The sequence below is a fragment of the Xenopus laevis genome, chromosome 1S (assembly GCF_017654675.1).
Source record: "Xenopus laevis strain J_2021 chromosome 1S, Xenopus_laevis_v10.1, whole genome shotgun sequence".
NCBI lineage: Eukaryota > Metazoa > Chordata > Amphibia > Anura > Pipidae > Xenopus > Xenopus laevis.
Window position 1 is genome coordinate 39102063 of NC_054372.1, and position 21272 is coordinate 39123334.

General features: G+C 39.7%; 1 protein-coding gene across 4 annotated transcripts in view; it reads right to left on the bottom strand.

Annotated features, from left to right (window-relative positions):
- clcn3.S (chloride channel, voltage-sensitive 3 S homeolog) overlaps nt 1–21272 on the bottom strand; it is a 47328-nt gene that overhangs the window by 6207 nt on the left and 19849 nt on the right. For all 4 annotated transcript variants that reach the window (XM_018234706.2, XM_018234730.2, XM_018234720.2 and 1 more), the window contains 9 exon segments: nt 20660–20759; nt 19284–19471; nt 16354–16476; nt 11957–12163; nt 10798–10878; nt 9978–10523; nt 5560–5746; nt 3506–3904; nt 1780–1996 (listed from right to left, as the gene is read on the bottom strand). In XM_018234706.2, the coding sequence (XP_018090195.1) occupies nt 1780–1996; nt 3506–3904; nt 5560–5746; nt 9978–10523; nt 10798–10878; nt 11957–12163; nt 16354–16476; nt 19284–19471; nt 20660–20759 (2048 nt within the window).

Genomic DNA, 21272 nt, shown 5'->3' on the forward strand with positions numbered 1-21272 from the left:
CAGGACAGTGCATGCAGCAGAAAACAGCACACATTTTGCTTGTTAGTTATAGCAACTTCTTGATTTAGATCTGCTTAAGCCCCCTGAAATGCTGGTAAAGTAAGCAGAAGCCATGTGGTGTCTTAGTGTCCATGGATGTATGGAAAAACACAATGATTTTACCAAGAGAGAAGCAGCTATTTGCCAGTCAGCTGTTGCTAAGCAAGAATATCCTGAAGGCGTTCCAGTTCTTAAGCAACTGCTGTGCAAATGACTGATTAAGCTTTACTGCATTATATTAATAGAACTGGGGGTTAAAACAACAATGGCATATAATTGGAAGCTTTAGATGAAAAAAATTAAAATATGAGAAGTAAACCGTTTCTATATTTATAGCTGCTGCAGGAGCTGTGAAGATTATTGCTCTAGGAGGAAACTGCATTCAGGCCAGCAAAGTCCTGTAAACAGATGCTTGCAAGACATATAGCGTGTGGACCAAATCTCCCTAAATACAATACAAATATTAAGAGTGTAACAACAAGGATTCTGTACCAGTCGAAATTCAGCCAATACATGGCATGGACCATGTGTACAATTCTGCTCAGATAGCTCCATGGCACTACTTGCATACCCTGCTAGGAGGAGAAAGTAGCATAAACTGTGGTTATGGGCAAGTCCTGACTGACCCAGTGTGTGCATGCCTCATTACATCACCTGCAGATTATTTGCAACAGCAGTTTAAATGCTGATGTTCAGTGCATGAAAGGAGAAGGAAAGGTTGAATTTACTTGGGGTGCCGAAAGTTATGCAGCCCCAAGTGACTGTATTTACTTACCTGAATTCCAGGTTCGGTGCTCCTATCAGCAGAAAACTGTAACAGACTGGGGGTTCTTTCAGTGAGCACCATGGATCGATCTGATTCCTTCTTCTTCTTTCTTTCAGCGGGTGCTCATACGCAGTAGAGCAAAAAGTTGAACTTTAAAGAAGAAGTCGGCTATTTCATTCTACTGTGCATGCGTCTACCCCGGGAAATTTGAAGAAAGAAGAAGCAGGAAGCCGATCGATCCATGGTGCCCGCTGGAAGAATCTCTGGACCGGTGCAGGAGCACGGGCCCAGAGTTTCAGATATAATAACCCTAATTAGTTATTCACCATTGGTTATTTAAACTTGTTGTAATGAGAGGTGTGGTTGCCTTGAGAAAGGCCCTGAGAGGACCGAAACGTCACGATGGCTACATATGCACATGTGAATATATTGATTTTTCACCGAAACCCTGGTGTTGCTGGTCATTTCTGTATTACATATTATTTTACCTGGCACCCAGGTATAGAACTAGCAAGCGGTGTGCCACCCCACTGACTGTATGTGTTTTTGGCAATAATCATATGTGCCCAATCAAAATAAAGATTCTTCCAAAACAGTAGTAACACGAAAAGCCGAACTTTAACTAAGAAGTTGCCTATTTTGTTCTACTGCACATGCGTCTGCAGCGGGAAATTTGAAGAAAGAAGAAGAAGGAAGCCAATCGCTCCGTGGTGCTCGCTGGAAGAACCCCGGACCGGTGCAGTTTTCTCCTTATAGAAGCACGGCCCAGGGGTTTCAGGTAAGTATATATAACCACTTGGGTGTGCCTAACTTTTGGCACCACCAAGTAAATAGGCGTTTCCTTCTCCTTGAAGGAAGGAAGCACATTATATATGAGTTTGGGTATTTGTGTTTTTGCCAATAATCATATGTACCCAATCAAAATAAAGATTCTTCCAAAACAGTAAAGTATAAGCAAGTGGTTACCAACTCACCCATTGTGTGTCACAAGGCACTGTCTGAGCCCCAGCTTACGGAATATGTCCACCACTATTTCCATTGGTGTCTGGTCAGTCACGGTGAAAGGACTCATGTCAAGGATACTGCGTAGCTTAAGAGTGCGAGGACTTTCTGCAGGGAGGGATGGGGTGTGCTGGGCAAAGCACACTCGTGAGCTACCAACAATACCTTCTTGCTTTTTTCTTGCATTTTCTTAAATAAGAGAAATGAAAAGGAAGAGAGAAATTCGAGTTATAGCTATTTTCTTTTAATCAGTAAATGCATGAATATTGATAATAAAGAAGGTCATGTGCAGATGCCAAAAGGGACAGCGTTAAAGGTTCTTTGACATATTTTATAAAACTAAATTCCAGTTTTATCTCCCTGGTTTTTTTTTTTACTGTGGTCGGTACCATCTCAGTCAGGTACTGACCCAGTGTGTGCATGCCTCATTACATCACCTGCAGATTATTTGCAACAGCGGTTTAAATGCTGATTTTCATTGCATGAAAGGAGAAGGAAAAGCTGAATTTACTTGGGGTGCCGAATGTTATGCACCCCCAAGTGCATGAAAGGAGAAGGAAAAGCTGAATTTACTTGGGGTGACGAACTTGGAGTGTGTGCATCAAAATTCTGGACAGCACTCCAAGGCAACTTCATGTAATTAAAATTCCTTGATTTAATTGGCACATTCCATTACAGCAAAAGTTCCCTTGGAGTGCTGTCCAGAATTGTGAGGCTTTGTGACCTATGAAACAGTTGGACAAGAACCCATTTTAAAAGGGATTTAGTGTGTTGCCTAATTGCAGTTGCAGTAAGATAAAGTGTGAGCACCCACAGGACACATTGATTCCAGTTTTATCTCCCTGGTTTTTTTTTTTTACTGTGGTCGGTACCATCACTTCGGGTGCACATGCTTTACAGCTTGAAACTACTCACCACTGCATTTTTCAGTGATAAAGTGTGTGCATCAAAATTCTGGACAGCACTCCAAGGCAACTTCATGTAATTAAAATTCCTTGATTTAATTGGCACATTCCATTACAGCAAAAGTTCCCTTGGAGTGCTGTCCAGAATTGTGAGGCTTTGTGACCTATGAAACAGTTGGACAAGCACCCATTTTAAAAGGGATTTAGTGTGTTGCCTAATTGCAGTTGCAGTAAGATAAAGTGTGAGCACCCACAGGACACATTGATTCCTATGCTCTTCAATAAAGTATTTAAGTTGTTTTGTTGCATATGTGAGAGGTAATTGTGCACAGGCACCCCATCTAAAAAACAGATGTTCTGTAAGGCTACAAATGTATTGTTATTGTTACTTCTTATTACTCATCTTTCTATTCAGGCCTCTGCTATTCATATTCCAGTCTCTTGTTCAAATCAATGTATGGTTGTCTGGGTAATTCGAACCCTAGCAACCAGATTAATGAAATTGCAAATTTAAGAGCTGAGAATAAAAAGCTAAATAACTAAAAAACCACATATGATAAAAAATGAAAACCAAATGAAATATTGTCTCAGAATATCACTCTCTACATCATAAAAGTTTAACTCGAAAGTGAACAACCCCTTTAATGTAATATAAACACTGAATTACAGATCCTCTTTAACAGACACAGGGACTCACAAGTGCAGATCTGTGTTGTTAAATGTGTAGTACTAGTGTTTAGGAACGAAGAAAAAACTATTTACAGTAAGTTGTACTCACAAAAATCATCCTTACCAATGGCTAATGTCAAATCTCTTCTGAGAGCAAATCCCACAAGGCGCTGTGACTCCTTAGACATGATGACAGGGAAGCCATTGTAGCTGGTGTCATTGATTAGACTTTCAACATCATCAACAGTCATATCGTCTTGAGTTAGAACAGCCAATGGAGGATCGTTTCTTCTTGGTCTCATCACATCACGAGCTAGAGTTGTATGTGTGAATTCCTCCTTGGCATCCAAAAATGGATATCCATTCAGCCGTATATGAGCTTCATATATACCTTCCCTTCCAAAGGCATCCCCAACCCACTTACTGGTCATCACTGCTGCCATAAGGGGGACAATGTATTCCAGGCCCCCAGTTAGCTCAAATACTATGACTACAAGAGAGACTGTCATCCGGGTCACACCACCTATAAAGGAAAATATAGTATCATAAGTAAATATATATTGCTTTCCCATTCATATAGGTTTTAAAATCAGAATTTATAAAACTGGGGGATAACTGAAGCTGAAGTAAAGTGCTAAACCTGTTTTAAAGGGGAACTATCGCGAAAATGAAAAAGTTTTATAAATTTTTGCGATAGTTCCCCTTTAAGAACACTAACATGCTACAAATCTGACTAATCGTTATGTGCCTGGTGATGATGTGATCTTTGGGTGAAGCACAGTTGCAGAGATTGCAAGTAAGAATTTTCTGTAAGAACTAGGAATGCACCAAATCCACTATTTTGGATTCAGCCAAACCCCCGAATCCTTTGCGAAAGATTCGGGCGAATACCGAACCGAATCCTAATCTGCATAGGAAAATTAGGGGTGGTAAGGGGAAAAAAGTTTTACTTCCTTGTTTTGTGATAAAAAGTCATGCGATTTGCTTCCCTGCACCTAATTGCATATGTAAATTAGGATTCAGATTCAGTTTGACAGGGAAGAAGGATTCGGCCGAATCCGAAACCTGCTGAAAAAGGCCGGATCCCAAACCGAATCCTGGATTTGGTGCATCCCTAGTAAGAGCAGCACCGCTTTATGCACTAGGGTACACTCCAGGCTGCATCATTTACTTGCACAGGACTGATGCTAATGGAGCTTCATCTGTTTTAAGCTTCTAGTAGATTTACTGGGGAATTGTGACACTCCAAAAATACTGCAGTGTTAGCAGTGGTGTAACTGTAGTTGCCTGCAGGAATACATAACAGGCTAAAGGCAATATATAATTGAATGAAGACAGCAACATATAAAAGAATTATGGCAATGAGCTATCACGGACAACTAGGTATGACAGTTCTGAAAAGATTTAGATACTGATGGATCTATATATATTTATGCAAAGCAGAAGAACGGCACTCACAGGACTTGCTGAATCAATCTTCCAAAGGTTTATTTTGCTCAACGCTTCAGTCCCTGTTCTTCTGCATTGCTTGTGTTGTTTCTTAGCTCAAGCACCCAGGTGAAACAACTATGGTGTGACCTTATGTCTCTCTCTCGAGAAAGATTTATATAAATATAATTAACTGACAATGTATTATATTAATAGGTCTTAAAGGAATTTTCAGTATAAAAATAAAAAGTGGGTAAATAGGCTGTTCAAAATAAAAAATGTTTCTAATATAGTTAGTTAGCCAAAATGTAATGTATAAAGGCTGGAGTGACTGGATGTCTAACATAATAGCCAGAACACTACTTCCTGCTTTTCAGTTTTCAGCTCTATTGGTTTCCACTGATTGGTTACCATACATTAACTTGACTTGAGGGGGGGGCACATGGGCTCTAACTGTTGCTTTTGAATCTGAGCTGAAAGCCGAGGATCAATTGCAAACTTACTGAACAGTTTTGTCCTATGTGGCTCCCCTTTAAGTGGCTGACTAACTCAGTTAAGAGTTAGAGAGCTGCAAAACAGGAAGTTGTGTTCTATTCTATGTTAGACATCCAGTCACTCCAGTCTTTATACATTACATTTTTGGCTAACTAACTATATTAGAAACATTTTTTATTTTGCACGGCCTATCTATTTATTTATTATTTTCACACTGAACTGTTCCTTTAATATGTTTTTGGGTTAAATACATACCAAGACATGCAGCAGCACCAACCATAGCATATAGCCCAGGAGTTATACAGTCAGCTCCCACTTCACACCACTCCTTGAATATGAACCAGTCATGATGATAATAAGCCAGTTGTTCCACTGCAATGCCCACAATCCGGCCTGCTATGGCACCAATTGCCATGCTTGGGATAAACAGACCTGAAGGTACCTAAAAGACAGCGAAATTATGCACATTTAGAAAATAACTGCCTGATGTGTGCTTTGAGAATCCAGCAAGATAGTTCCCTGTATGAATATCTGAATATCTATATTCCAGATACAGGTATGGGGCCTGTTATCCAGAATGCTCGGGACCTGGGGTTTTCAGGATAACGGATCTTTCTGTAATTTGGGTCTTCATGCCTTAAATCTACTAGAAATTAATTTAAACATTAAATAAATTCAATAGGCTGGTTTTGCTTCCAATAAGGATTAATTGTATCTTAGTTTGGATCAAGTACGAGCTACTGTTTTATTACAGAGAAAAAGGAAATCATTTTTAAAAATTTGGATTATTTGGATAAAATGGAGTCTATGGGAGACAGCCATTACGTAATTCAGAGCTTTCTGGATATCGGGTTTCCGGATAAGGGATCCTATACCTGTACTAATAAATAAATAAAACACCTCTTGTGTCAATATGTACAAAACTGCATAATGGAAATAAAAAAAAATTGTGCATCCTGTTCTCAAAATATGTGTCCATTACCATGAGTGCACTGCTTAAAGGAAACATGCATTTTGACATTAGCTTATTGACTTGGGCTTACCGGTATGTAGAAAACGTTACATAAACACTATCTGAACTACCAGATATAAATATAAATGGATTTTTTTTCCTAACATACCCTATTCCACAAAGAAAACCATGATAAACTGTATGAGCAATTTCTCCAACATCCATTGGACACAAAATGTAATACAACTACATAACCATAACCTTGTTCCATTGAGAAGTGATGGGTCCTGAGACACCAGGCTGATTGTGCAGATAATTGCCGGCTGAGAATCAGCCCCTACTCTTACATTAGCATAATCCACGGACTGTACCAAAAGCCACCGTGTCGGTCTGGGTTCAGAACACGGAGGGAATTGTGCCACCAAAATTAATACTCACACCTGTGACCTGCAGATACACACAGACAGACTCAGCCTGCTGTGGCAGTGGGCTTAAAGGGATACTGTCATGTGAAAATGTATTTTTCAAAACGCATCAGTTAATAGTGCTGCTACAGCAGACTTCTGAACTGAAATCCATTTCTCAAAAGAGCAAACAGATTTTTTATATTTAATTTTGAAATCTGACATGGGGCTATACATATTGTCAGTTTCCCAGCTGCCCCCAGTCATGCGCCTGCAAGTTGGAGAGATATCATCCTCCCTTTTCCCCCCAGCAGCCTAACGAACAATGGGAAGGTAACCAGATAGCAGCTCCCTGACAAAAGGTAACAGCTCCCTGGTAGATCTATAGTAAAATCCAGGTGCCACTGCGACACATTCAGTTACATTGAGTAAGAAAAACAACAGCCTGCCAGAAAGTATTTCCATCCTAAAGTGCTGCAAGTTTTCGTTCTGAAAACTTGCTGGTTCAGGAGTGCAATTAGAGTGCATTATTTGCAGTGTAATTTAGAAATAAAAACGACACCATAAAAATCATGACAGAATCCCTTTCAGTCACTCTGGTTTGCATAGAATCTGTGCACCACCCACTACAGGAAGCAGAGGGGCTTCAAGTCCCACAATGGAACATAAAACATAGTAAGGGAGGAGTTGCATTGTTTGTGAAGCTTAAAGGAGAAGGAAACCCCCTGGGCGCAAAAATCCCTCCCCCCTCCCCTGTGTTGCCCCCCCTTCCTCCTCCACCCTGGCCTACATGTCCCCCCGGGACATGTGCCGCTAACTTGTTACTCACCTCTCTGCACAGGTCCTGTCCACGGAGTTCACAGGCTCCATCTTCTCCCAAGCGGTCTTCTTCCTGGATTAATCTGCATCTTCTGGCGCATGTGCAGTAGGAGCATTTACCGGTACGGATCTACTGCACATGTGCTGACTGTCGGAAAACTTTGTGACTTTTGGCGCACGCGCAGTATATCCGTACCGGTAAATTGCTCCTACTGCGCATGCACCAAAAACGCCGGTCAAAGCAGGAAGAAGACCGCTTGGGAGAAGATGGTGCCTGTGAACTCTGTGGACTGGACCTGCGCAGAGGGGTGAGTAACAAGTTAGGGGCATTTGCCCGGTGGGACAGGTAGGCCAGGGGGGAGAAGGGAGGGGGGGCAACACAGGGGAGGGGGGAGGGTTTTTGCGCCCAGGGAATTTCCTTCTCCTTTAAAGAGATACACCAGAAATTAAACTCAAGTGTCCTATAGAAGTAGTTTTTTAGTGCAAGTATCAATTTAAGGAGGATGGGGAAGTGATGCCTGTGAACAGAGATAGGTTATCATGGTTTCCTTCCCTGTCAGGTCAGATACGTTTGTGTAGAAAAAGAATACACTTATATTTATATCTGGAAGTCCAGATCACGTTTATGCACCTTTTCTACAGAAGCTCATGTCAAAACGCAGTGTCTATTTTCACTTTAAGTTACAGATGCCTGCACATTATGAGTAACTTTTTAAATTGTACTCTTCTGAGCAAGTCTTCTACTCAAATGGGCACATTTAAGTCTGCACTAAGTAGGTCTGAAAAATGAAAGATGGCAGCACAGTGAAACTTTTTTTCTAAAAGAAACAGCAGCCAAGAGAAAAAAACTAGCAAATTTATTCACTGGGGTGTGCCCAAGGTATCAGTATTCCTCCATGAATCCACCCCTCCCCCGAAGTTGACCGTCCTTTAGGGTTGGGGCAGACGAGCAGATTCGGGGCCTGGTGACTAATCACCTCTTCTGCGTGGTGACAATCTCCCCAAACTGCCTTCCGTCTGCTTGAATGAAGAATCGCCTGCGCTAATGCACTCACGACGCTTCGATTTCCGAAGTTGCCTCACGAGGAAAATTTGTGCAGAAATCGAAGCGCCGCGAGTATATTAGCGCAGGTGATTCTTCTTTGAAGCATACGGAAGGCAGACGGATGGCAGTTCGGGGAGATAGTCGCCACGCAGAAGAGGCGATTCGTCACCAGTACACTAAATCTCCCCGAATCTGCTCGTCTGCCCCAACCCTAAAGCTATAATTCTCTGAATGTAATCTACTACATACAGGCTATAGAAATACCCATGTCATACATACAAAAGTTTATTTTAAACACTATATTCATTTGAGTAATAAAGGTTAATCTTTTAATTCAGGAGTGACCTTTACCCTCTGTTTTTAAGTCAAGCACAATCTAAACAAATCACTGAACTAACCAGTGCCTGCACCCATGTAATGTTACACCTAATATTTTATTTAAGAAAAAAACCAAAAAGATTAGAAAAACAATGTCTACAAGATGTTTATTCAGGTCACGGGTCTATATTGTTCTCAGTAATGAATGTTTTATCCTCCACCTTCTTATTTATTCATGATTAACACATTAGCATTCCAATACTAGTCCTACATGTTGGTTTCTCTACTCTATTCAACTACAAGTGTCAAATATAAACAACTGTATTTACCACACAATCTCTGTGCAGTATATACCTACGTAACCACTGTTTAACTCGAACACAATAAATACAATGAATTAGAACTGTATTCTATCTATTGAATTGAAGTTCAACAGCCATTATTGTGGCACGATTCTGTGTCTGATTCAACTAGCGGCACTAAGAGCAGCATGAAAGTTGGATTAGTATCACAAAAAGTTGAATCCATTTTCACACCATAATGTGTATTTCTTTGATAAAGTAAATATAGTGTTTTGCACCTTATTCTAATATATATTGTTGCCTGGTTCCAATTTATTATGGAGGCAGCTGCTTTTATCATAAACTGCAGTACATAGACAATTCAGTCAGAAACACAGATCATAAGGTATTAAATCCAAAAAGAGTAAGATAGACCAAAAAAATGAAAATAATGAATAATTCATTACGAACAATTCATATCAACTTTAGATGCCTAGAAATCAAGCTTTGCATACTTGTGTGCATTGTTATCAATATATTTAAGACTCCAGTGTTGGACTGGTCCACCGGGATACCACCGGGATACCAGGAAAACTCCCGGTGGGCCCAGGTGTCAGTGGGCCCTCATGCTGCTAAACTTTTGGCCTATTTCATGGCCATTCCCTATTCTATGAGAACAAAGAGTGTAAATAGATAGAATAATAGAATATAGTATGTTAAGAAAACAAACTAAGAGAATAGAGGTTGATTGAGGAGATGAAGAATATTACTACTTAAGAGTGGGCCCCTGGTCTAAGGTTTTTGGGAGGGCCCCTGGAGTCCTAGTCAGACACTTTAAGACTCACAATATTTACCTTAATGCCAAAGGTGAAGACTGTCATAATAATCTTGAACACCAGAGCCAAGCACAGCTGCCAAATAGCGGAGTACACCCCAGTCCCTGCAGGGCGGTCAGGTATATCGTCCACAATTTTGCTGGCGTTCATATCATTTTTATAGTCACACAAAGAGGAGGATTCTAAAGGCCCACAGTCTGTAAATAACTCCTTTATCAACTGGCTAGTGTTGAACCGTGTGTACGGATTGGGAAAAGCAATAATCGCCGTGATGGCTGCCACGGCGATAACCTCCAATACTGGATACCTCCCAAATCTGGTTGATTTGCGCCGCCGGCACCAGGCAATATTCGCACGGATGAAAAACGCTCCCCAAAGTCCTCCAAATACACCCAGTAGAATAAATGGGATAAGTTCAAACAAATACCATGGGGTATGATATTCTACATAGAAAAGGACAAGACGGCTGTTCCCAAAAGGGTTAATTGACCTTAGAACAAATGCTGCTACTAAGGCTGCAAAGAATGATCTCCATAATGTCTTTAAAGGGAAATAGTAGCTCACCTGTAGTAAATAGAAACAAAAACAACAATTCTTAATTATTAAATATTAATATAGAAATAAATATATAAATATTATACATGTGTATAATATGTTTTTTGGGGGGTGCGATCTGGGTAAAATTACAGGAACAATGGAGTAACATTGGGATAGTCAGGAATTAGCTTTGACCAACCAGGTAACATAATGCTATATTACTTCTGCACTGCACTGGGGATGGGTAACCCATTTTCCAAAACATATGCACCAAACATTTATATATTTTAATATATTTTACCTCTTCCAGACTAAAAAGTACTCCACCTATGGGAGCTCCAAAAGCAACAGAAACACCAGCAGCTGATGCTGCTGACAGAACCTGTGAAAAGAATAAAACAGAACCGATGAACGAAGAGTGGACAAAACCAATATAGGCAGGAAAAATATACTAGAATAATTAAGAAATTATTATTGTAATTACCCAGGCCTTTATAATGCTTATGTTAAACACGTATCCTTATATTGAGGTCAGTGAACAACAATATACAGATAAATTTTACTGCTGCATTTCCCTCCTTAACACAAACATTGCTGATGAAACTATCCTTAGTTTTACGGACACGGACACACACATACACTCTCTCTCTCCCTCTACTGGCTTAAGTGTAAAAGTTACTGTAAGTGCAATTATACAGTGTTCACCAATGACTAATATAAGCAATGGAGCCAAACTGCTGGCTTTTATTTACCTATAAACAGATTACAAACTAGTGACTACGAGTAAAGATAGCCATAAATTAAGGCCGCTCAAATTAGAGGTTCTTTCACCGATATGCCCACCTTGAGGTGGGCAATATTGGGCTGACCTGATTGTATGGCCCTCAGGCCAACAATCAGATAATAATATACCCCAAACTCACAGATTTGAGTTATACTTAAAACTCGAATGTCTGGTATTTATTAAGCAGAAAAAAACTCGAAAATTCAAATGTCGAAATTTGCCATCTAAAAGCTGGCAAGGTCATGTGGAAGTCAGTGGGAGTTTTCCTAGGCAAAGCTCAAGTTTTTGTGTTGACTTGAGGGTTTTTATCCAAAAACTCGATCATTAGAGTTTTTTTCCCCATTGTTCTTCATTCTTGTTTTGTCATTCGGATTTTTTCATAAATACCCAAACATTTGAGAATCGAGTTTATCCAAGGTCGAAAAACCCTCACACAACTAACAAATTTGATTCTTGATAAACATATCCCAATGTATTGTAATGAATAATGCACCATTTTCTCCAAAATATAAGGATATATGAAGTCAAAATACAGTTCTTTGTTCTATATAAAGGTCAGGAGACTTTCTTGACTTATAATAACATTGTATTTATTATATTATAATGACTAATATCCTAATATTTAACAATAAGGATACATAAGAATTCATGCCATGGGTGCCAAAGACTGACTTACCTCTCTTTTCTTTGCCTCATTAGTGTTGTACTTGGGGAACAGGTAGGAAAATATGTTGCCACAACAGCATGCAACATGTACTAAGGGACCTTCCTTCCCTAAGCTTAAACCTGAGGCCACAGCAAGAACCAGCGTGATAGTTTTTATCATTAACGTCCATTTTCCCAGGTATCCACGGATGATGAATCCACTTAAAATAGTTTTAATCTAGAAACAAACAAACAAAATAAAACATTTGGTTATCACAGAAAAAAAACTTCCAGTTTGCCGCCCACGATTATTTGAGTGAACGTGGGCGACAAATCTCCCGAAAATGCCTCTCCATTGGAAATAATTGAAATCGCTGGTGTTATGACCCACTTATCGCTACGTCACTCATAAATAATCACAGGCGACAAATCTTCCCGTGTGCCACTGACCTTATTGTTTTCCGAATCAGTGCCCTAAATTAAGTTACAAATATTTTTATGGTGTAAAGATATAACTAGTCGGTGTCCACTTCTTTAATCATAGATCCAGGAAAGAAAACATACAGGAAGCACATACCACAAGACAAAAACTCCACACGAAGAAGAATCACTTTCTAGAATTAAGCTGGTAAACAGATTCTACCCAGGGTCAGTTTTGGAAACAGGAGTGGGGGAAGGAGGTGAATGTACGGTAACTACTAGTGTGTAAATTTACATACTTAAGGCAACTTAAGTCAACATACTTCAGTCTACATACTCTCCCTACAGTACTGTGGTGCATTTTTTGGGCTCATGTAGGACTCCCCTTGTTTACCAGCACTATGTAGTCTAAAATTTGGCCTCCTAATTCTTCCATTGCATTTATATCAGACAATTGATAACCCATATAAAGCAATCAGTTCAGCAGCACTGCAACCGTGTCACATAGTCCCTTTAAATTAGAGAAGATGTCATTTTGGGTCAGGGTGCACTTCACTGCTGGTTCAGATTCATCACACAGATGATAAGTACACAGTTATAAGAGCAGCCTTTCACAAGCTGATACTAATCCCATTTGTCCAACATGGCTCTGATAAGCAAATCTTTTAAAAATACTACAGTTCAGTAATGGTTTTGGTCATTTTATTTGTTGTTGTGTGAATAATGCAGGTATCCTATCATGTAAGCATCCTGCCAACATCACCATGAGCTAAAGCACTTTTTAATATTTTTTAATGAGTAGACATAAAGTATAAAGACTATTGAACATGGAGCTCACAGCTGTTCCTAGCCAGTTTGTTGCATCATAGGAACTATCTTTTTGAGAGCTTGAACCCGAACCAGTACCTAGCACAGGTCAGTCTCCCTGACAAATTATTACTAGTTCTAACAAAGGATATAAGAATAGGATTCCGTTGTTCTCCACTGGAGCATTGATGTAGCTTGTTTGGATAAGGACTATGCTGGGTAACTTAGATGTTCGTGTGGCCCTTGCCTTAAGGCGAACATACATAGAGAGATCCGCTCGTTTGGTGATGTTGCCAAAGGAGCAGATCTCTTCCCGATATGCCAACCTTTTGGGTGACAAATCTCCTCTACTGCGGGAGACTAATCTCCCAGAGCTGCCTTGGCAAGAATACGTATTGCCTGTGGGATCGTTTCGGATTTCCAAAGGCAACTTCAGAAATCCGAAGCGATCCCGCCGGCGATTCATATTCTTGCCGACCGGAAGGCAGTTAGGGGAGATTAGTGGCCCGCAGAAGAGGAGATTTGTCATTGGGCTTAGGGGTATATTTATCAAAAAGTGAAGTCTGAGATCGCCACAGTCTGCTATAGTGAAATTCCACCACTCTCCATTCACTTCAGGGATTTTTAAAAGAGTATTTATCAATGAGTGAAAGTTCACCCTATAATAAATACGCCTTTAAAAATGGCATAAAAATGAATGGAGAGTGGCGGAATTTCACTTTAGCTTACTGTGGCGATCTCTTACTTCAATCTTTGATAAATATACCCCTTAGGGTGAAGACACACAGAGCTACTAGTAGCAGCTACTTGTCACAACTATAACAAACAATAGTGATAATTGGCTTTACTACGCCAAGATGCTACATTTGTTTTAGCAGAGGCAATTCTCAGTATTGTCTATGGCAGAGCATTTTGTCGCCACAAAAAATAGCTGCTACTAGTAGCTCTGTCTTCAACCTTAAGCTGGCCATAGATGCAAAGATCCAATCGTTCGAATTCCCCATCTCCCGACCTGACATTAACCATCAAATAAAGTAGAAAAGAACAGATCAGCCGATGTTCTGCCCCTGACAGAAATCGTACGAAAGTTATGTCCGACAAAAGCTAGTGACAGTCTCCCACTGAAAATCATCTGATCGACAATACATGCAGAGATATTATTGGCAGCTGACAGAAATTTTGTAACCTGTCCGATAGACCAAACGACCGATCTCCGCCGGACGAAAAATGTCGGGACTTCTCAACACACGGTCCGAAAATCGTACGAATCATTGATTCGTACGATCGGATCTTTGCATCTATGGCCAGCTTAAGGGCAGAGACACACAGGAAGATTCTGGGAGATTTAGTTGCCCGGCAACTAAATCTTCGGACGACTAATCTCCCACAAAATGAATTCCCGGCTCTTCAGGCAACTTCAGAAAACGAAGCACTCCAAGTGCCATCTAGAATCTAAATCTCAGACGGGAAGACTTTTCGAGGAAATTAGTAGCCCGAAGGAGAGACGATTAGTCGCCAAATGCCTTCCTGTTGGCGGGATGGCATACATTTCCGAAGTCGCCTGAAGTTGCCTCACAAGGAAACTTAAGAAATCCGAAGCGATTTGTATGCCATCCTGCCTGCATTTTGGGGAGACTAGTCGAAAAAGAGAAGATTTGTCGCTGGTTGACTAATCTCCCCGTTTGCCACTACCCTAAAGGTTGGCTACTGATACGCTGGGCAACTAATCTCCCCCAGTACCTTTGTGTGCCCCTGAGACACACAGGAAAATTTGCCGCCGCATTTTTAAAAAGGCTACAAGTCACTCAGTAAAATACATGCAAAGATTTTTCTTCTGAGCGATTTCTATCCCAGTATGCACTGTAAGACTATCTCCGCCTACGGGGCGTACCGCAATGTATTAAGGGTAGAAGGGGCGTACCGCAATGCATTATAGGTATAAATCAATCAGCCTATCTGTATCAAAATGGTGCTTTATCAAATGCATTTTTTCTGAAAGTGTTGTCGCCAGAGTCTTTTTGTGTGGCGTTCTCTCTGAAACTTAGCTGGCGAATGATGATACAGCGCGTAGTCACTCGAGAAAACAATTAAAATTCGCACCCTCAAAATTACGTACGTACAACTTGACGCCGTAGAATCTACGTCTTGGCGTTCTTTTGTATGCGTTTCCACTGACGTCATTTCATGTGTACTACGTTTTGCATACTATCGCGGCTACTTATCTCCTCGTCTGTTTGCTATACTTTTTAATTACTATGCTATTTTTCATCTATCGCTCCAAAAAGGGTTTTCAGGCTACTGGCACTTTCAAATAGGATTGTGTGCATGGTACCTAGCGTTTTGCCCGTTTTCCTATGCTGCGATAAAACGAACGACTTGTCGGCGAGACTCGATTTTTTAAAACGTGGGCGACAAATCTTCCCGTGTGTCTCAACCCTTAAGGTAAAACCAGTTAACATTGCAACAGATCTCAGTAGCACATGAAATGGTGTTACTCCCACGACTGGTGCTCCAAAGAAAGGAAGCATTGTACAGCTCTGGAATAATAAATCTTACAACAGTGGCTATTGTTGTGCTGGAAGCTTTAGCATGTTTGGAATTTCAAAAACAGCTATACTGAAAAATAAGTCTACAGTCGCAAGTATTCCTCTGAAGTAGGCAACAATGCCTGCGTCAAATTAGTGTTTTCGTGTCTTTGCATGATAAGTATTCCATTTCAATAAGATACAGGTCAGAGAAAGAATTTTTATCAGCCCCACTCTTTTCCAGAAAAGCTGCAGTCATAAACTGATGAAACTGGTGCCAATGACCTTTCACTGTAGGAAAATGTATTCACCATTCATTCACCATTCATGGTGATTGCCCAGCAGGAAGACCCCTTACAGATAACAATCAATTGTGGAGAAAATATGCATAGTTATCAAAATACAAAAAAAAAATAAATGAATGGGGTTTGCAACGTAACCCTACATGCTAATACATATATTGAACATAAAAGTGCCAGCTCTATAGGATGAATAACAAAATTGGTGGCCTCTGAGTTCAACATGAATATCGGTTTTTAGTTATCACACGGATCAGTGCACTGTTCTGCAACCCAATAAGTTGGCAATTAACTTACTTAATCTTATAAGGCAACAAATATAATATTATATAAGTAAAAGCAGTAATAAACTAAAGGAATGTATTAAAATTACTCACCTCTGGTATTCCTGAACCACAAGCATAAGGGGCAAATACTTTCACAAGACACACAGCGAGAAAGGCAAAACTTAGGGCCCAAAAAATGTACATGAAATAATTCATTATATAAGATCCAGGACCCTAGAAACAGAAAACACTGATTTAGTCAATTGGTAGCTACTTCTATCTTATCTCAATTGATACTGGGTGAATAAAGAACTAAAGTTAAAAGAACGCTGTTCATTACACAGTTCAGAGACACATTTCCATATTTTTTATAATATATATATATATATATACACACATATAATATATATGATTTAATTCACCCCTCGCAGCCAACTCTGATGTGATACCTGGAAGTGCAACACCAACATGGCAAATACTTTATATTAAAGGAACAGTAACGTCAAAAAATAAAAGTGTTTTAAAGTAATGAAAATATAATGCAGTGTTGCCCTGCACTGGTAAAACTGGTGTGTTTGCTTCAGAAACTCTACTATTGTTTATATAAATAAGCTGCTGTGTAGCAATGGGGGCAGCCATTTAAAGGAGAAAAGGCTCAGGTTATACAGCAGATAGCAAATAAGCTCTGTCTGTCTAATGGTGTTATCTGTTATCCATTCGTTAACCTGTGCCATATAGCCGTTTTTCAATTTCCGCCATTGCTCCACAGCAGCTTATTTATATGAACTATAGTAGTGTTTCTGAAGCAAACAGATCAGTTTTACCAGTGCAGGGCAACAGTACATGATATTTTCATGACTTTAAAACACTTACATTTTTTGGTGTTAGTGCATTCTGTACCCCAAAGTCTATAAGAGCTAAGTAATAAAAGCAAACATCTGATGTTTGCGCCCTTCCACATATGTAATATTTTTCACTTATCTCTGAACCAGGAAAATATGCTATGCTGGTCGCTAACTTCTCAGCATATCTGCACCGTACCCAGGTATGCACCTTGCTGAAGACTTTATCTCAGACAGCCAATATTTATAAAAGGGGTTGTTCACCTTTAAATTAACTTTTAATATGATGTAGAGAGTGATATTCTAAGACAATTTGCAATTGGTTTTCATTTTTTTATTATTTGTGTTTTACGCGTTATTTCGCTTTTTATTCAGCAGCTCTCCAATGTGCAATTTCAGCAATCTGGTTGCTAGGGTCCAAATTACCCTAGCAACCATGCATGTATTTGAATAAGAGACTGGAATATGCAGAGGAGAGGCCTGAATAGAAAGATAAGTAAAAAAAGAAGCAATAACAATACATTTGTAGCCTTACAGAGCAGTTGTTTTTAGATGGGGTCAGTGACCCCATTTGAAAGCTGGAAAGAGTCAGAAGAAAAAGGCAAATAACCCAAAAACTATGCATAATAAGTAATGAAGACCAATTGAAAAGAAATAAGTAATGCATGGATTTGAATAAGAGACTGGAATATGCAGAGGAGAGGCCTGAATAGAAAGATAAGTAAAAAAAAAAGAAGCAATAACAATACATTTGTAGCCTTACAGAGCATTTGTTTTTAGATGGGGTCAGTGACCCCCATTTGATAGCTGGAAAGAGTCAGAAGAAAAAGGCAAATAACCCAAAAACTATACATAATAAGTAATGAAGACCAATTGAAAAGAAATAAGTAATGAAGACCAAATGAAAAGTTGCTTAGAATTCGCCATTCTATAGGATATTAAAAGTTAACTTAAAGGTGAACCATCCCTTTAAGGGTCGTTTAAAATATCCAGTAGCTACTGGATCATACCTTTGCATTAGTGAATCTGGCACACTCAGAAAATAAGGACAAGTTGAGGAAATGCTGAGAAGTGTGTAACCAGCATATTCATAGTAGAGTTACATAGACTCCACTTTACAGTCAGTGTAGGCAGAAAATGAGCAGCAAGCATGCTCTCTATTACAGGAGTTATAGCACAGCAATGTACTGTATGTGTTTCACAGTGCTGAGTAAGAGGACTGCTTATCGGTTCCAAATGTACGTTTTATTGTGCATTTGTTGGGGGTGTGAGATACCCCAGCATTCCCAGGCAGGCGAAAATAATGGAGATAATTTAGTTTGCTGTAGTTACAATACTCTATACAGGAGAAATGTAATGAACCATATTTCATAGTATTATGTTTGCTTTTCTCATGGACAGCAGTCCCAGTGCAAACAAATTACTTGGCAAAAACCCTCCACTGTGCTCCCAGGGATGCAATGTACAGTGTACATCAAATAACCTGCAACTTGTGCCACAAGAGTGACTATGTTCTGTTCTTAATGAGTGAAGAAGGGAAGATTATACCACTGCACTGAAGGACATTCAGGTGGCATGGGGCAGGATCCATTTTATGTGGTATAGGATGCTGGAGACACTGTTTAAGTGGGCCTTAAACAGGCACTAAAACATACATGTGTTGTAATATTTTAATAATATGGCTACAGGTACAATTAAACCACCACCAAGAAACGAAGTATGCAACAAATTCTGAATTCAGCTGAATCTGAGGATTTTTTTCTAATTCAAAGCCTGAAGCCTTAAAATCACATGAATATAAGACCACATGATAATAGAAGGTGTCTTTTTTTTGCACACTCAATATTTTTGGGGAATTCGCTGATTTTTATAAATCAATTAGGGTCTAGATTCGGTGTGGGATTTGGACAAATCCTTTGTAGAGGATTATGTATTGGGCTAAATCCAAAAAACTGGATTCAGTGCAATCCTACCTGAAACAGAATCTTCAGAGGTCTCATGGCACAAACAATGGAAAAATACACTATTTAAACTATAAATCAAAAATTGGCATAAAACACCTACAAAGCATGTTTACCAATACCTATAAACATAACAATTTATCTCCAATTTTAGCAAATGCCCCAGGTTCTACACAGATATTTTAAAAAAGAAAACAGAGCTAATTTATGTTTCTCCCTCATTCTAGATCAGACTTACTTCTGCTTGGCCAATTATTAGGTCTGCCCATGTCTGCCACTGAGGGCACTTGTCTCTCTCTTCAAATGTTGCCTCTTTGGAGTCCCAGCAGCACTGTTCATGGTTAAACCAAAAAGCGGTCATACAAATACCTTCTTTTAAATCTGCCATCCAGTCTGCAGCAATGTCTATAAAGCCTGCAAGGGCACCTATAGGCAAACATAGGGTTTACTATAATTAACAGTCATATGAAATATCAATGCAGCATAGATAACATTATTGCAAATTGTTAAAGGAGAATTAAAGCTTAATTAAAGAAGTGGGGCAAAAATGTTGTACATTATGTTTTGGCCTTCTGTACCAGCCCAAGGCAATCACAGCCCTTTAGCAGTAAAGATCTGTGTCTCTGAATATGCCCCAGTAGATCCCAAACTTCTTTTCTGCTGATTCACTGCACATGCTCTGTGCTGCTGTCACTTACTGGGCTTAGGGACCCACTCACAATATACAGTACATATAGAATAGAAATGTCACAATTTAAGGCTGATTAGTAATTAATACAGATTATTAGTAAATGGCAGCATAGAAACCAGTGCAACTAGCATCAGAATTTAAAGGAGAAGGAAAGTCTTCTTCCACTTGGGGTGCCAAATATAAGGCACCCCCAAGTGATTGTATATACTTACCTGAAACCCCAGGCTGGTGCTCATATCAGCAGAAAACTGCACCGGCCTGAGATTCTTCCAGCGAGCACCACAAAGAGATACTCTTCTGCCTTCTTCTGGCTTCTCGCGCCTGCTCATGGGCAGTAGAGCGAAAAGCCAAACTTTAACAAAAAAGTCAATATTTTGTTCTACTGCACATGCGTCTGCCCCAGGAAATTTGAAGAAGCCGAAAGAGGGTCACTCCGTGGTGCTCACTGGAAGAACCCCGGGCCGATGCAGTTTTCTGCTGATAAAAGCACAGGCCCAGGCCCAGGGTTTAATAGTCAGCCTTGTAGCATCAGCTTATATTAAAGGCCGACCTAATTTTCTGCTTGATAATTTACAACAACCCCTAAGCTTAGCTTCTCAACAGCTGCTCAGAGCCCACTGAACATGTGAGTGTCACAGACACTTTCCAAGATGGTAAACCCCTGTGACAAGTTTGAAGTCCTGGATCATTGCTGCTATTGACAAGCAGAAACTTTAGGCTGGTGCAATAAGTTCAGTATATAGAATATGGCATTTTTAGCCACATTCATTTTTAGGGTTTATTTCTCCTTTAAGTTAATAGAATGGACACAGATACAAAACACAGATATAGCAAATATGTTTATTTACATACCCACATGCACATACACAAACACACCAAGCTGCAATGCATGCATTTACAATTTTAGATAGAGCACTCTTTACCTGATGCTAAACCGGTTAGTGTGACTACCAGCCATCCAGACCAGGCATCGTACAGACTTTTTGCTAGTTCCCATGCAGATTCTTTCTTCTTGCTGTTTATCTGGTAAACAAATATAGTAATTGATTATACTACAACTACAATGATCTATGAGTAAATACTTTATTAAACAGTACTTGAAAAGCCCTCAAAGCAAGTATTTATAAAAAGTAGCATAGTGAACTGCTGTATGATGAATCAGTAAAAATATTCAGTATATATATATTCAGTATAAGTGTGTTCAGTATAAAGAAAATATTTACAAAATGTTGCTAAATTGGTATAATACCCTGGAGAAATTCCACAAAATATACCCCACAGTCTCAGACAGATGTTAATAAGAATGTGGACAGTTGGGAACACTCTCTCATATTCAATGGGACAGCCCCAAGACTGGCCCTTTTTGGGAAATGATGAGAGCGCTTTTACAGAAGGTCCTTTTGGCCAACATACAAAAGGCACCTTGGACTTTCATCTTGCAGAAACCCAAATTTGGCTATGCAAAAACAGCCAGAAAACTGATGAACCACATCTTGACGGCAGCCAGGAGGCTAATGTGTCAAAAATGGAACAAGA